Source organism: Natator depressus, chromosome 1 (assembly GCF_965152275.1).
Source record: "Natator depressus isolate rNatDep1 chromosome 1, rNatDep2.hap1, whole genome shotgun sequence".
NCBI classification, from domain to species: domain Eukaryota; kingdom Metazoa; phylum Chordata; order Testudines; family Cheloniidae; genus Natator; species Natator depressus.
This window is the reverse complement of record NC_134234.1, coordinates 346,179,354-346,193,155: the sequence shown is the minus strand read 5'-3', so window position 1 is coordinate 346,193,155 and position 13,802 is coordinate 346,179,354. Positions and strand designations below refer to the sequence as shown.

At 42.7% G+C, this 13,802-nt stretch overlaps 1 protein-coding gene across 4 annotated transcripts in view; it reads left to right on the top strand.

Annotated features, from left to right (window-relative positions):
- PPP6R2 (protein phosphatase 6 regulatory subunit 2) overlaps positions 1-13,802 on the top strand; it is a 157,507-nt gene that overhangs the window by 96,667 nt on the left and 47,038 nt on the right. For all 4 annotated transcript variants that reach the window (XM_074942780.1, XM_074942777.1, XM_074942776.1 and 1 more), the window contains exons 8-13: positions 816-929; positions 3,220-3,346; positions 4,109-4,261; positions 9,784-9,987; positions 10,704-10,768; positions 13,070-13,185. In XM_074942780.1, the coding sequence (XP_074798881.1) occupies positions 816-929; positions 3,220-3,346; positions 4,109-4,261; positions 9,784-9,987; positions 10,704-10,768; positions 13,070-13,185 (779 nt within the window). The remainder of the gene's footprint in view (positions 1-815; positions 930-3,219; positions 3,347-4,108; positions 4,262-9,783; positions 9,988-10,703; positions 10,769-13,069; positions 13,186-13,802) is intronic.

Sequence of the window (13,802 nt, the reverse complement as noted above, 5' to 3'; positions counted from 1 at the left end):
AGAGATACTACCTGCCTACATTTGTGCTGGTCAGTCCCTAAACCTGAGTTGGAGAGTCACATCTGTGTATTTATAGTTTTTAAAGCCAGAGGTGACTGTTATGATCATCTAGTCTGAACTACAACACAAAACAGGCCACCAGCTTTCCCCCAGTGATTTGTGCATGTAACCCAATAACTTGTGGTGGGGCTAGGGCATATTGCTTAGGAAGACATTCAGTCTTTACTTAAAGACACCTTGAGGTGGAGATTCTACCCTTTTTCTTGGTGATAATTTGTTCCAGTAGATAATTACCACCACTGTTGGAAATTTGCATCTTATTTACAGTTTGAGCTCTACTGACTTCAATTTTCAGTCATTTGATCTTATTATGCCTTTGGCAGATAGATTAGAGCCCAGTAGCATTTGATATCTTCTCCATAGGATCTGTACAGGTACTTAGACTGTGATCAAGTTACCTTTTAACCTTCTCTTTGATAAGTTAAATAGATGGAGTGCACGTTGTTGGCCAGCTAGCAATTCATAATGTAGAGGCATTCCTCTGCTCATGTGAGATGGAGCTACTTTTCACTTCAGAGAGTCGATGGTGTAATCAAGTACATGCCCAAACCATAGATAAGCAGACTCCTAGACCTGACATAGTCCGTCCCAGTATATCTGCCACTGAGAGGGGAGTTCCCCTCATCTGTCTTCCAAAGAACTGCTGTTTCTTTATTTCAGAAATGGAGTGGGTAGTTTTAAAATTAAAACAATTAATACTGCAAACTGTTTGTATCTCTAATGCCTTTCTTTAACTCCTGTGTGTCATTTAACAGGCAGGAATGCGTGGAGCAGCTTTTGAAAAACATGTTTGATGGAGACCAGACTGAAAACTGCATAGTGAATGGAACTCAGATTTTATTAACGTTATTGGAGACAAGGCGCTCTGGGTAGGTTTACTCCTCTTAGCAAGAAAACGTTACAGCTCAAAATCTAGTTTGACTTTGTTCAGAAAATAAGTACCTGGCATACTTTCAGGGGCTGCCTAAAAATAAATACAAGAAAAGCTGTTTTTAAATGCAGTAGTTGTGCTTCCAGGTAGCATCTCAGGGTTGTACCGCATTGTGCTAGGGGCAAACACATAGGAAAGCACATCTTTACACCAGAGAGCTTACAATCTAAATAAAAACAGAAGGTGGGAGAAAGAGGTATAACTAAGGGGAGGCACACTTCACTGTTTGTAGGCCAAGCTCATTGCATACACTAGGAACTCCTAGCATCTCTCCACCCCCCACAATCTCCCTGTGTGCCTTCAACCTCTATCCCCCATGCCAGGGGCTCTTTGCATCCTCATACCTTCCTCCCCCCGTACAAGAGTGACCCATTCCCCTCATGTCAGGGCCTATGGCACACCCCTGTTCCCCCATACTCGAGTCATCCATTCTCCCCCATGTCAGGGACTCTGTGTGTGCCTCTTCTGCAAATGCCTTTCCATTCCCCTTTCTTCCTCTCTGTCTCCTTCAGTCTGTCAGAGAGGGGTATTTTATGCTGGAATATGCTAATTTCTGCCATCAGCAGGTTCTTTGATCTGTAGAAAAATTAGAAGTGATTGAAACTGTGGCTGTGATAATCAGATGCCTTGGGCTCCCTGCCCCCATTTGCCCCTTTTGTTTTTTCTGTTTTTTACCATAAGCAATAGGGCTCTGATCATTCCCTGACAGTTTGATCCGATGAGGTGTTCAAAACTTATCAAGTTACATCCAGACAGAAAATGCCACCAAGCTGAGTGCAAGGGCCTCACAAGGTTGGCCAATAACTCTCCAAAAAATAAATGGGGACTGGAATCCTAGAAATGTAGAGCTGGAAGGAACATCAAGACGTGATCCTATGTAGCCTTCTGTGCTGAGGCAGGACCAAGTAAACCTAGACCATCCCTTACAGGTGTTTGTCCAGCCTGTTCTTAAAACCCTCCAGTGATGGGGATTCCACAGCCTCCCTTGGAAGCCTGTTCCAGAGCTTAACTACCCTTGTAATTAGAATATTTTTTCTAATATCTAATCTAAATCTCTGTTGCTGCAGATTAAGCCCATGACTTCTTGTCCTACCTTCAGTAGACATGGAGAACAATTGATCACCATCCTCTTTATAACAGCCCTTGACATATTTGAGGACCGTGATCAGGTCCCCCCTCAGTCTTCTTTTCTTAAGACTAAACATGCTCAGTTTTTTTAACCTTTCCTTGTAGGTTAGGTTTCCTAAACCTTTTATCATTTTTGTTGCTCTTCTCTGGCCTGTTTCTAGTTTATCCATCTCTTTCCCAAAAATGTGATGCCCAGAATTGGACACTACTTCAGCTGAGGCCTCACCAATCCTGAGAAGAGCAGGACAATTGCCTTCTTTGTCTTACATGCAACCCTCCGGTTAATACACCCCAGAGTGATAATAGCCTTTTTCACAACTACATCGCGTTGTTGACTTGGCTCTGTTTGTGATTGACTAGAACCCCGATCCTTTTCAGCTGAACTGCTTGTCTACCGGAAACTCCTTCCTGTTTGCTCAGAACAGACGGAAGGAAGTGTAGGTTTGCAAGGCCATCAGGAGGCTTGCGAAGCAAGAATTATTTTGTGGTTACGGCACTGGCAGTGACTTGACATCTGGATTCAGTTTCCAGCTCTGCCATGGATTGCTTGTGGGGGCTCAGGGAAAATCACTTAATTTCTCTGTAGCTCACTTCTTCATCTGTAAAAGGAAGATAATGCTTCCCTGCCTCGCCAGGGTACATTAAAGTTTGTTGTGCACTTAAAAATACTCAAGCGATCGGGGCTATATCAGCTAGTGTATTTGCATTATTCTTGTTAAACATGTCTTGAAGTTTTGTTATAGCGTTTAACAGCTGTGTACAAGATTAACACTTCCAGATACATCTTTAATGCTTAAATATTTCAGAAATGTTAAACACAAGGACATATTTTAATTCTTTTTTCCTTGCTGTCCTCAGTATGATGAGTAAACAGTAATTTACTCTGTCATCGCATTCTGCCTCATGGATTTGTATTAACATAGTATTTAAAACTTCAGCCAGCAAGAAATAGTTTCTCTTGGAAAATAGCTGTGAATTTGAAGAGGGAATTAGAAGGCCAGATAATAGGGCTGGGATGGGTTTCTGATGAAGTCAAGCCTGGCTACTTTTGGTGGTTTTGTCCAAGTTTTGAATATTATGTTTTATCTTTCTCCCTACAGAGTGGAGGGACTGATGGACTCATTCTCTCAGGGATTTGAAAGGTCTTACACTGTCAATAGCAGCATCTTACATGGTATTGAACCACGGCTAAAGGATTTTCACCACCTTCTACTCAATCCCCCCAAGGTAAAGCACCTCAGCCCTTCCTGTGTTCACAGTAGCTGACAACATGCACTTCAGAGGTTTTCTTTCCTCTCTGTGTAAGATAATTTACCTCCTGGATATTTTCAGTTTTGCTCACCTAAAAGCATCATGTACTAAAAAAACAAAATCCTAAATAAATTAACTTAAACCCTCAAAGAGAAATTCAGAGTTCAGTTTTAGACTTTAGATGTCTAGCTACCAAGTGGTGGGATTTGGCGGCCGAGTTGCTGTATTTGAGTAACATTAAGGATATTGTTTTATTGTAACTAGGGTTTTGGAGAGGTGTGTGTGGAAAGGAAGCATTTCCAAATACAGACTGTTGGAATTCATGAATGTTCTGATTGGCATGCAAGTCTGCTATTAATCCCGTGGGATAGTTATATTATCAACAGATGGCTATGTCTCCCATAGGGCAGGACTTCTGTCCTGTCATGAGCCCTTTATAATAAAGATTAATATTTACTCATTAGTGGTTGTAGCTTTCTGAAATTTGATATAGAGAATACTATCTGAATATTGTTCGTTTTGATTCAGAAGTTCTTTAATTTCACTTACTGGTCCCTGGACATGACTCAGTGGGTAGAAGGAAAGGGTGACCTAGGTATCAAACAGTTTCCTTAGCAGAGGAGGTTTACATGAAGCTGAACTGAATGTAAAATCAGACTAATGTCTGATTAGAGTAATGCCATTTTGGCTTATGTAGAGATGGACTCAAAATCTGGTTCCTTTTTCTGTTTGTGGTAGAAAACGTCAATCCTGACTACAATTGGTGTCTTGGAGGAGCCATTGGGGAATGCTCGTCTTCATGGAGCTCGACTAATAGCTGCTCTGCTTCACACAAACACTCCCAGTATTAACTATGAACTATGCAGACTCAATACCATGGATTTATTACTTGTGAGTAATACAGTGTGACATATTATGGAAGAATATGCTGTTTAAACAGAGAACATTATCTGTGAGCCATACAATACAAAGACAGGTACACTGTATTTAATGTATGCCTGTTTGGAGTGTCTAATTAATTGCTTAATCTGCTGAAAGTAGGAATACAGGAACTCCTCACTTAAAGTCGTCCCGGTTAACGTTGTTACGTTGCTGATCAGTTAGGGAACATGCTCTTTTAAAGTTGTGCAATGCTCCCTCTAACGTCCTTTGGCAGCTGCCTGCTTTGTCCACTGCTTTCAGGAAGAGCAGCCTGCTGCAGCTAGCTGGTGGGTGGTTGGAACCAGGGTGGACCGGCAGCCCCCCATCAGCGCCCCTCTATCAGCTCCCCGCTCCCATAAGTTCCCTGTGCAGCAGCTGCTCAGCAGGCTATCAATTGCCGGCAGTTCAGTTGTCCCTCCCCACACTGCCATGTGCTGCTCCTGCCCTCTGCCTTGGAGCTGCTTCCTGAGACTCCTGCTTGCTGTGTGGGGGGGAGGGGAAGAAGAGGGGGGCTAATGTCAGGGTGTCCCACTACCCCCGGCTCCTGCACCCTGCTTACCCCATCTTCCATAGAGCAGGTGGGACGCATGGACAGAGGGAGCTGCAGTCCCTCTCAGCTTGCTGATCTAATTAACAAGGCAGTGTACTTCTGACCCCACTCTTCATACTTAAAGGGGAAATGCCATCTCTGTCTCTCAAACACAGGCAGGGTCTGTGTCTCTGTCTCTGTCTGCCCTCCCTCCTTTCCTGCTGCCTTGTAGAGTGAGAGAGTTAACCCTTGAGGGCTCGGCCAATTGCTAGTTCATCATTTAGCAGTAATGACAGGTTTCAGAGTAGCAGCCGTGTTAGTCTGTATTCGCAAAAAGAAAAGGAGTACTTGTGGCACCTTAGAGACTAACCAGTTTATTTGAGCATAAGCTTTTGTGTAGCTCATGAAAGCTTTCAGAGTAGCAGCCGTGTTAGTCTGTATTCGCAAAAAGAAAAGGAGTACTTGTGGCACCTTAGAGACTAACCAATTTATTTGAGCATGAGCTTTCGTGAGCTACAGCTCACTTCATCGGATGCATACGAAAGCTTATGCTCAAATAAATTGGCTAGTCTCTAAGGTGCCACAAGTACTCCTTTTCTATTTAGCAGTAAGGCATTCCCTGGGAAATATCCCGCCCTCTGACTCCTCCACCTCAACCAAGCTTCACAATCATCAGCACTGTGTACCAGTGTTAAATTGTTTGTTTAAAACTTATGCTGTGTGTGTGTGTGTGTGTGTGTGTGTGTGTGTGTACACACACACACACACACACACACACACACATACATAGTCTGGTGAAAAAAATTTCCCTGGAACCTAACCTCCTCATTTACATTAAGTCTTATGGGGAAATTGGATTTGCTTAACATCGTTTTGCTTAAAGTCGCATTTTTCAGGAACATAACTACAACGTTAAGTGAGGAGTTCCTGTATCTGTTCTCAAACTAGTCTTTATAACATAATTATAGTTGGTTAATGTGTTGAAACCGACCTCAAACTTTCAAGATAGGAAGCAAGATTAAAAAGTATGGTAAGAGGGCCACCCTGGCTTAACTAGGAGATCTTCTCTTGCTTCTCGTAAACCAGAGAAATATAGCCTAGACCAGGGGTTCTCAGGACAAATTTTTTGGTGGCCTCAGAGTGTGCCACTCTCACACTTTTCCCTAAAATACTTAATTAGCTTTAGGAAAAACAAATAAATATGCATATACATACACGGCCAAATCGTTGTAATTTATTTATTGCTAGCTAGTAAGTCTGTTGTGAAAAATGACATTAACAAACATACAAGTATCACTTTTCACAGCAGTCTTACTCAGCCCTGCCAAGCCAGGGGAAAAATTAAGCCCTGGATGAGGGGTCGGGGAAGCAGCAGGGGCCAGGGACAATGGGGGTTGGAGGGTGGAGGACTGGGGGAGTCAGCGGGGGGCTGGAGCCTGAAACCCCGGAGCCTTGGGCCTGCTGCTGCACAGCCAGACCCCGCAGCTGGAGCCTGAAACCCCTCGGCCAGAACCTGCCACCCCAGAACTGAGGCCCAAAGCCAAATCCCCACCACCCCATGGAAAATGGGGAAGTCACCAGCTGTCTGCTCCTCCAGCTTTGTGCCCAGTGTCTCCAGAGGGGCGCAGAGCCCAACCCCGGCTGGTGGTTCCAACAATCAACACTGAGGCCTTGTCTACACTGCCACTTTACAGCGCTGCAACTTTCTCACTCGGGGTGTGAAAAAACACCCCCCTGAGTGCTGCAAGTTTCAGCTCTGTAAAGTGGCAGCGTAGACAGTGCACCAGCGATGGGAGCCACGCTGCCGGCACTGGGAGCTACTCCCCTCGTGGAGGTGGTTTTTTTGATAGTGCTGGTAGAACTCTCTCCCAGTGCCTTGTCGCTTTAACGTTGCTAGTGAAGACATACGCTAAAGCTATGATTACATTGGCAATTGAATGACAAAACTTTTGTCTTTCAGAGGTATTAATCCTCCCCACCCCTCGAAAGACAAAAGTTTTGCTCCGGCAAGTTGCAGTGTGAACAGCGCGTTGTCGGCAGGAGCACTCTCCTGCTGACAACACAAATGCCACTTGTTGGGGGTGGAAGTTTTTTTGTCAGCAGGAGAGCCGACAAACAGCTGCTACACTGCACGACTTTTAGTGGCACAGCTCTAGCGACACAGCCAAAGTGACCACTCTCCCTACATTGCAGAAGACATTATATACACAGACACCATGAAACAATACCTCCTCCCACCCCACTCTCCTGCTGGTAATAGCTTATCTATGCAGAAGACATTTTATATATATATATATATAATATATATATATATAGGGAGAGTGGTCACTTTGGATGAGCTATTACCAGCAGGAGAGTGAGTTTGTGTGCGTATGGGGGTGGGGGAGTGAGAAAACCTGTATTTGTGCTGGAAATGGCCCACCTTGATTTTCATGCAGGTTGTAAGGAGAGTGGTCACTTTGGATAGGGTATTACCAGCAGGAGAGTGAGTTTGTGTGTGTGGTTTTTGGAGTGGGGTGAGGGGGTGAGAGAACCTGGATTTCTGCAGGAAATGGCCCACCTTGATTATCATACACATTGTGAAGAGAGTGGTCACTTTGGATGGGCTATTACCAGCAAGAGAGTGAGTTTGTCTGTGGGGGGGCGGAGGGTGAGAAAACCTGGATTTGTGCTGGAAATGGCCCATCTTGATGATCACTTTAGATAAGCTATTACCAGCAGGAGAGTGGGGTGGGAGGAGGTATTGTTTCATGGTGTCTGTGTATATAATGTCTTCTGCAATTTCCACAGTATGCATCCGATGAAGTGAGCTGTAGCTCACGAAAGCTCATGCTCAAATAAATTGGTTAGTCTCTAATGTGCCACAAGTCCTCCTTTTCTTTTTGGTGGTTAAACACTGGCACAGATTGCCTAGGGAGGTGGTGGAATCTCCATCACTGGAGTTGTTGGAGAACAGATTGGACAAACATCTGTTAGGGATGGTCTAGATAATAGTGGGCACTGGACTAGGTGACCTATCAGTGTCGCTATGATTCTTTGAGTCTTTCAACATTAACTGTTAAAGTAACTTAGCAGAATAGCCTAGTAAAATAGCCTAGTTACATATTGTGAAGTCTCAGATGTTTAATAGGACGGACTCCAGATCTCCAAGAAGAGATTTTTTACCCTCTGCTCAGCCTTACCCTGGGGTATAAACCAAATAAATTCCACAATAACTAAGAAAATGGATTAGGAAAAATTATTTCTGATATTTTCTGAGTGGTACAATTAAGTTATTGTCAGTGATTATTTTTCATCATAGCCAACCAAGCCATAGGATAGAGAATATATCTTAATTTAGTTGTGCTATGAGTCAGAGTTCTGTTTGTGTATGATTTAGAGGAAGTAGAGTGCATTATGTTTGGTGATAACTTACGTGTTGGAAGAGTTTGTTGTGGAGGTGAGATATCTGTGAGTACGTTTTAGTGTAATGCTGTTTAGATGTTATGCTCCTGAGGGAATTGTGCACCAAAAAATTAAAATTATGTGCACAGTGCTTTAAAATTCTGCAAAATTATTCATATTTTGTCAAAATAACACAATATAATCACACCAGTTATAATTATTTTGGTAATTTATTTTAAAATACTTGTCAGCAAGTATGTCTGTAACAATAAAGACAAAAAAAAAGATCCAGGAATTTTTTTTTGACAAATGAACTTGTTACTAGGCATATTAATACAGAACTTTGAGTAATTCATTTAAGCTACAATACAGAATTGCATTTCCCACACCCTGCAGAAGCACTGTAAAGGCTTGGGGGAGTTGGGAGTAACGGAGGAGTTGAGAGAGAGGGAAGGAGCCTGGGAGTGAACCTGAAGGGTTGTTGGGTGTAGGTGGGAGAAGTATGGAACAGTTTCTTTTGGGGGAGAGGGGGAGGGATTGCTAGGGAGTTGGGGAGCCTCCCCCATGCAGACCTTGGCTGACCCTGAGCCTCACCCATTCAGTCAGGCACATCTGCCCTTATCCCCGCACTCCCCATACCCATGTGGTCCTGTACCCCCCTACTCCCTGTCCCCATATGGCCCTGGAGCCCCATCCCATTCAGCCCCTGGCTCAATGCTAGCTCCTGAGCCCACGCCCCAGTCTGTTGCCCCCCCACTAGCCCTTCTGAAACCCAGTCTGTGACTCCCCCAAGCAGCCCTGTGTGCCCCACTCTGCCTCCTAGCCTGGCTCCACAGGCAGGCTGCTGTGATGAACGCAGATTGCTGGTAGCTGTTCCTGCTGGTCAGCCGGCTGTTCTGGCACCACGTCTTGGGCTGAATGTATTTTCTGCAGGGGAAAACAATTTTTTGCGCCAGACATGAATTCTGCTCGTGTATAGTGGCACAGAATTCCCCCAGGAGTAATGATGTTAAGGCATATGAATGAAGATTGCCTTAACTGTTGTTTTCCTTGATTTTTAGTGATTATCTTGGTGGAGTTAGTACTTGAGCAAGTATAACCCTTATGTTAACAAAGTTTTTGTTTGGGCAAATTAGATAACACTTTTGCAGTCTCAGGGGGCCTCAGTTTTTGGAGTGAAGCCTGCATAGAAACCAAGCTGCACCATTATATGCATCCGATGAAGTGAGCTGTAGCTCACGAAAGCTTAGGCTCAAATAAATTGGTTAGTCTCTAAGGTGCCACAAGTCCTCCTTTTCTTTTTGCGGATACAGACTAACACGGCTGCTACTCTGAAACCTGTCATCATAACACTGACTATCTTATGTTGAGTGTAGTACCTTACTCCACAAGTGATTCCACTGATCGAAGTTTCACTATCTTGCTCTCAGGAAATATGCTCTGTAAATTGGGCTGACTGACCGTGTGTTTCCACTTTGTCCCTCTTGTTGTTACAAAGTAAGTTTGTGTGTGTGTGTATAAAGGTCTGATCAAACATGTGTCCTAAGTGGATTTTTTTCTATCCTTTATTTTGTTCCAGGACTTATTTTTTAAATACACATGGAATAACTTTTTGCACTTCCAAGTGGAACTGTGCATAGCAGCTATTCTCTCGCACTCTGTGCATGAAGGGAAATCAGCAACAAATGACCTGGATAATAAAGAGGAGGTGCTGAATGGGAATGTGACCACAGATAACTTGAAGACTTCAGACCACAGTCCAGAGAATATTATGGTGACACATGTAAGTCTAGTCATGTCACTTGAGAGCTTTAGGTGGATGGATTCAGCACGGGTCTTGGTTAACAAGAGAGTAGCCTGACAAAGTGCTTAAGAAGAGAGGGTAATGCTTATCAAGATGTCTAGACAATGTTTTGGTCTTCCAGTTCTGGATGGAAATGTACTTGCCTTTGTACAGATGATTTATTCTTTCAACTATAGAGGAAAAATATCATCCCTCTTAATGAGTTTAGAGATCACTTTTCCTTTTAGTAAAGATGCGCTGACACTTTGGACCAAAAAACCGCAAAACCAGTTGTCATGATTACAGATTCCCGACTCTTTCTGTGCATGTGCTTCTAATGCTGAGACTATTCTGTGCTGTTGTCTTAAAACCATGATAGCTCTCTTCATTAAGATTATGATGAACCCTCTAAGGGTAAAGTGAAGAATCTTACAGGAAACACCGTCTCTCCCGTCCTCTAAGAGAAGGGAAATTCTGTGACATAGAGGAAGATTGAACCACTTCAGGAAAACTTGAGAGGATTGCTGGACCTTTTCAGAGTTCTTGTCCAGTTTGTTCCATCCAGATGAATCCATTTAAAATTTGTCTTAAAGTAATTTTAAGTGGTAGAAGGTGTAAAGAGACTAATGAAAGTGATCCCCGATCTGATATAGGCTACTTGGGCCCCTGGATTTCCGTTAGCCTCTGAAACGTTCTCACTGTCTCTCCCTCTCCAGCTGTTCCAGGGGTGCTGCCTGTTGCAGAGGATACTGGATGCCTGGGAAGTCAATGACAAAATACAGTAAGGGTGTTTTTGGTTGTATGGAGGGCCCAATTTGAGGGCTGGAAATTTTGACTAGTGTGTTGAATATTCTTTCAATTATTTGGATAATAGAGAAGTTTGCTAATGTGCTAGAAAATCAGAATGCAGATTGTTCAGATGCTAAAAATCAAATACATACCAGGTAAACACATACTTAAACCCCTATGGACAGGAAGGGGCCTCTCAGTGCTCCAGTCGGCATGCAAAGCACACTTCATTCTTGCTTTCCCAAAGAACGCCACATAGCACATTAGCTTGCTTTTTTTAAAAAATAACCTACGTACTGTTCCCCCCACTTCTGGGAGAAGAATGTCTGGGAAACCCTATTTGAGATTAGATTCCTCGTGTAATTTTCTAACTCTGGAAGCCATTCAGATAATGTGGTGATTGGTATGAAATACGACTCTAAAAATAAAGAAAATAGATTGATGTGAAAGAAAATTATCGGGGCTCCCGTTTCCTTGCTTACCTAAACATTTTGCTGCTATTTATAGCACTTTACAGCTTCAATGTGCTGTAGAGGCAATTTGCTAATTTCTCTTGACAGTCCCCCTGCATGGTAGATAATGCACTGACAACCATAATTGTGTCTGTCGATATTACTTGAATTTTGTTTTATAGATTTAAATGATTGGGGGTGATGAAACTTACTCAGAGTGTCACAGCTAAACACAAGGTAGAACAGATTGTTTAGCCTAAGTAGTTAACACATATTTCAAGGTGAAGTGGCCCATTAACACCTCTTCCTTTCCTCCTTGTGACTTCTCTCTCACCAAAAGAAGCTTGTCCAATAAAAGATATTACCTCACCCACCTTGCCTCTCTGTCATCTCTGTTTGGGCTTTGACTTCTGTCACTCATTGAGATTCAGGAGACACTTGTGGAGCTCTTGATTTAGCTCATAGTTAATGCTCGAATTTTTTAGGCACAACTTCATGTTGTTAAAAGGAACATCCTGATTAGGGGGTTTGTATAAAGCCTGTCACCTTATTATCTAATACTGAATTTTATAGTAACATCATGAGCAAAACAGGGAAGTTCTGCGGCTGGTGTTATGCAGGTCAGTCTGGACGATCAAAGTGGTCCCTTCTGGCTCTAAAATCAATCAGTCTATGAAAACTCCAAAGTATTTATGGGGAATTGACATTAGAACAGCAAACCATCACAAAATTAACTTTTGATATATTCCAGTTACTCCAAAATATAAAGTGAAAAGTTTTACGTGTTACTAAAGTAATGTATGCTTTTATCATCAACATCTCCTCCAGGAGCTCAGATAAAAGAGGTGGTTTTCTTTTTACAGTATTTTGTCTAGGGTTCAGTAGTGGGTGGCATGGAGACTTGTTTTACATTGTGTTTCTATGGTGTTTTTAATGTGCTTTGATTTGGACCAGCCTCCACAATATTCAGCAGGGCTGCCTGTGTCAACCTTGCGCACAGTTAGTGCTGCGCAAATAATATTTGCCTCAAACCTGAATATTTGATGAGATACTCTGTAATGTGAATGAAGTGTTGAAATGAATAATTAGGTTACTCGTGTGAGTTCTGACCATTCTTTTGATTGTCAGCACCTGCCAGTTTGAAAGCAGATCTGCTATATTAGATGAGTCATTCTGGTCTGAGCTGTGTAAGTGCCACCTGCCATCAAAGCGAATATATTTTGATTCCTGAGTCACTTCAGTTCTTTTCTGAATAGCGTGGATAGGAAGATTGTCTCAGCCATTTCACTCACTGATTGATTTTGAGATTGACGTTTTCCTTGGATAGCACCAGAGCAACGAAAATACAGGGGCAATGTGACTTTGTTATTATTTAACTTAATTTTGATTATTTTTCAGAAATTCTCTTTGAGGGAAATATGTCATTATAGATTAGGATCTCTTTTGTTCTCTCTTACCTTCAACTACAATTCCAGTGCTTTTTCAATACAGCCATGATTCGAATATTTCTCTGTTGCTGTGTCTTTGTTTCAGGGAAGTTATGATTAAAAAATTATCTACTTCTGTGCTAGTATCTCATAGCTGCTTTTATAGATGTCTGGTGTACCCAGTGCAATAGGAGTTCTCTCTTCCCTATCTGCCTGAGACAATGTGACCTGGCTCCTCTGTTGTGAGACAGTTCATCCTCTTCAGCCTATTCTGTGTTGATGCAGCATCTTTACATCTGCCACACGGGTAGTAATTACTGTTTACACAAGTTAAATTGTGGCAGCAGCCGGTGACTCTTAAGAATTTGCTGGTGAGTGTTTTGTTGAACTGGTACTGACTGTTGCTGTTTTCAGGGCAGAAGGTGGAATGAGGCGAGGGAATATGGGCCACCTTACCCGAATAGCCAATGCTGTGGTACAGAATATGGAGAAGGGCCCCATGCAGACCCAGACCAGTGAATTCATTAAAGGTACATGGTCTAGTCCCTGTTCCATCATGTGTTTTTCTGATTGAATAGCTCTTTCTGAAACACTTTATTTTGCCTTGTTTTACATGCTGGTAAGATCCCATTTTACAGTTTTAAAAAAAAGATTTCTGGCTGAATGTTTATATTTGATTCTTATGGAACCTTTTGGCCACATTCTGCTCTCTCTTACATGCACACTGCCATGTCGAAGTCTGTGGGATTGTCTCTGCATAATTATGTGCAGAGTTTGACTCATTTTGTCCTACAGGTTGCCTTGTGCAACAGGAGATTATACGTTTTTGCAGTACCTTAGATTTACAGGGGAGAACGGGGCCCTGTCCCAGGAAGCTGACACTCTAGTTTAGACATAACATATCAAGAAATGACAATAAATAAAGTGTGGGTGTTGGGGCTTGAGAGGTGTTATGGGGAGAATGTGGTTTCTATTAGTAAATTATCACTAAGGCTTGATTCTCTATTTGAGAGAGATACAGGGGCAGACGATGTTCTTCTGACCCCACTTGACTTTGGCCTACAGTTTAAAAACCACTGCGTAGCCCACTTAACCCTTTGTTTGTCTAGGAGGAGATAAGGATACCCAGTTAAGTATATTAATGGAA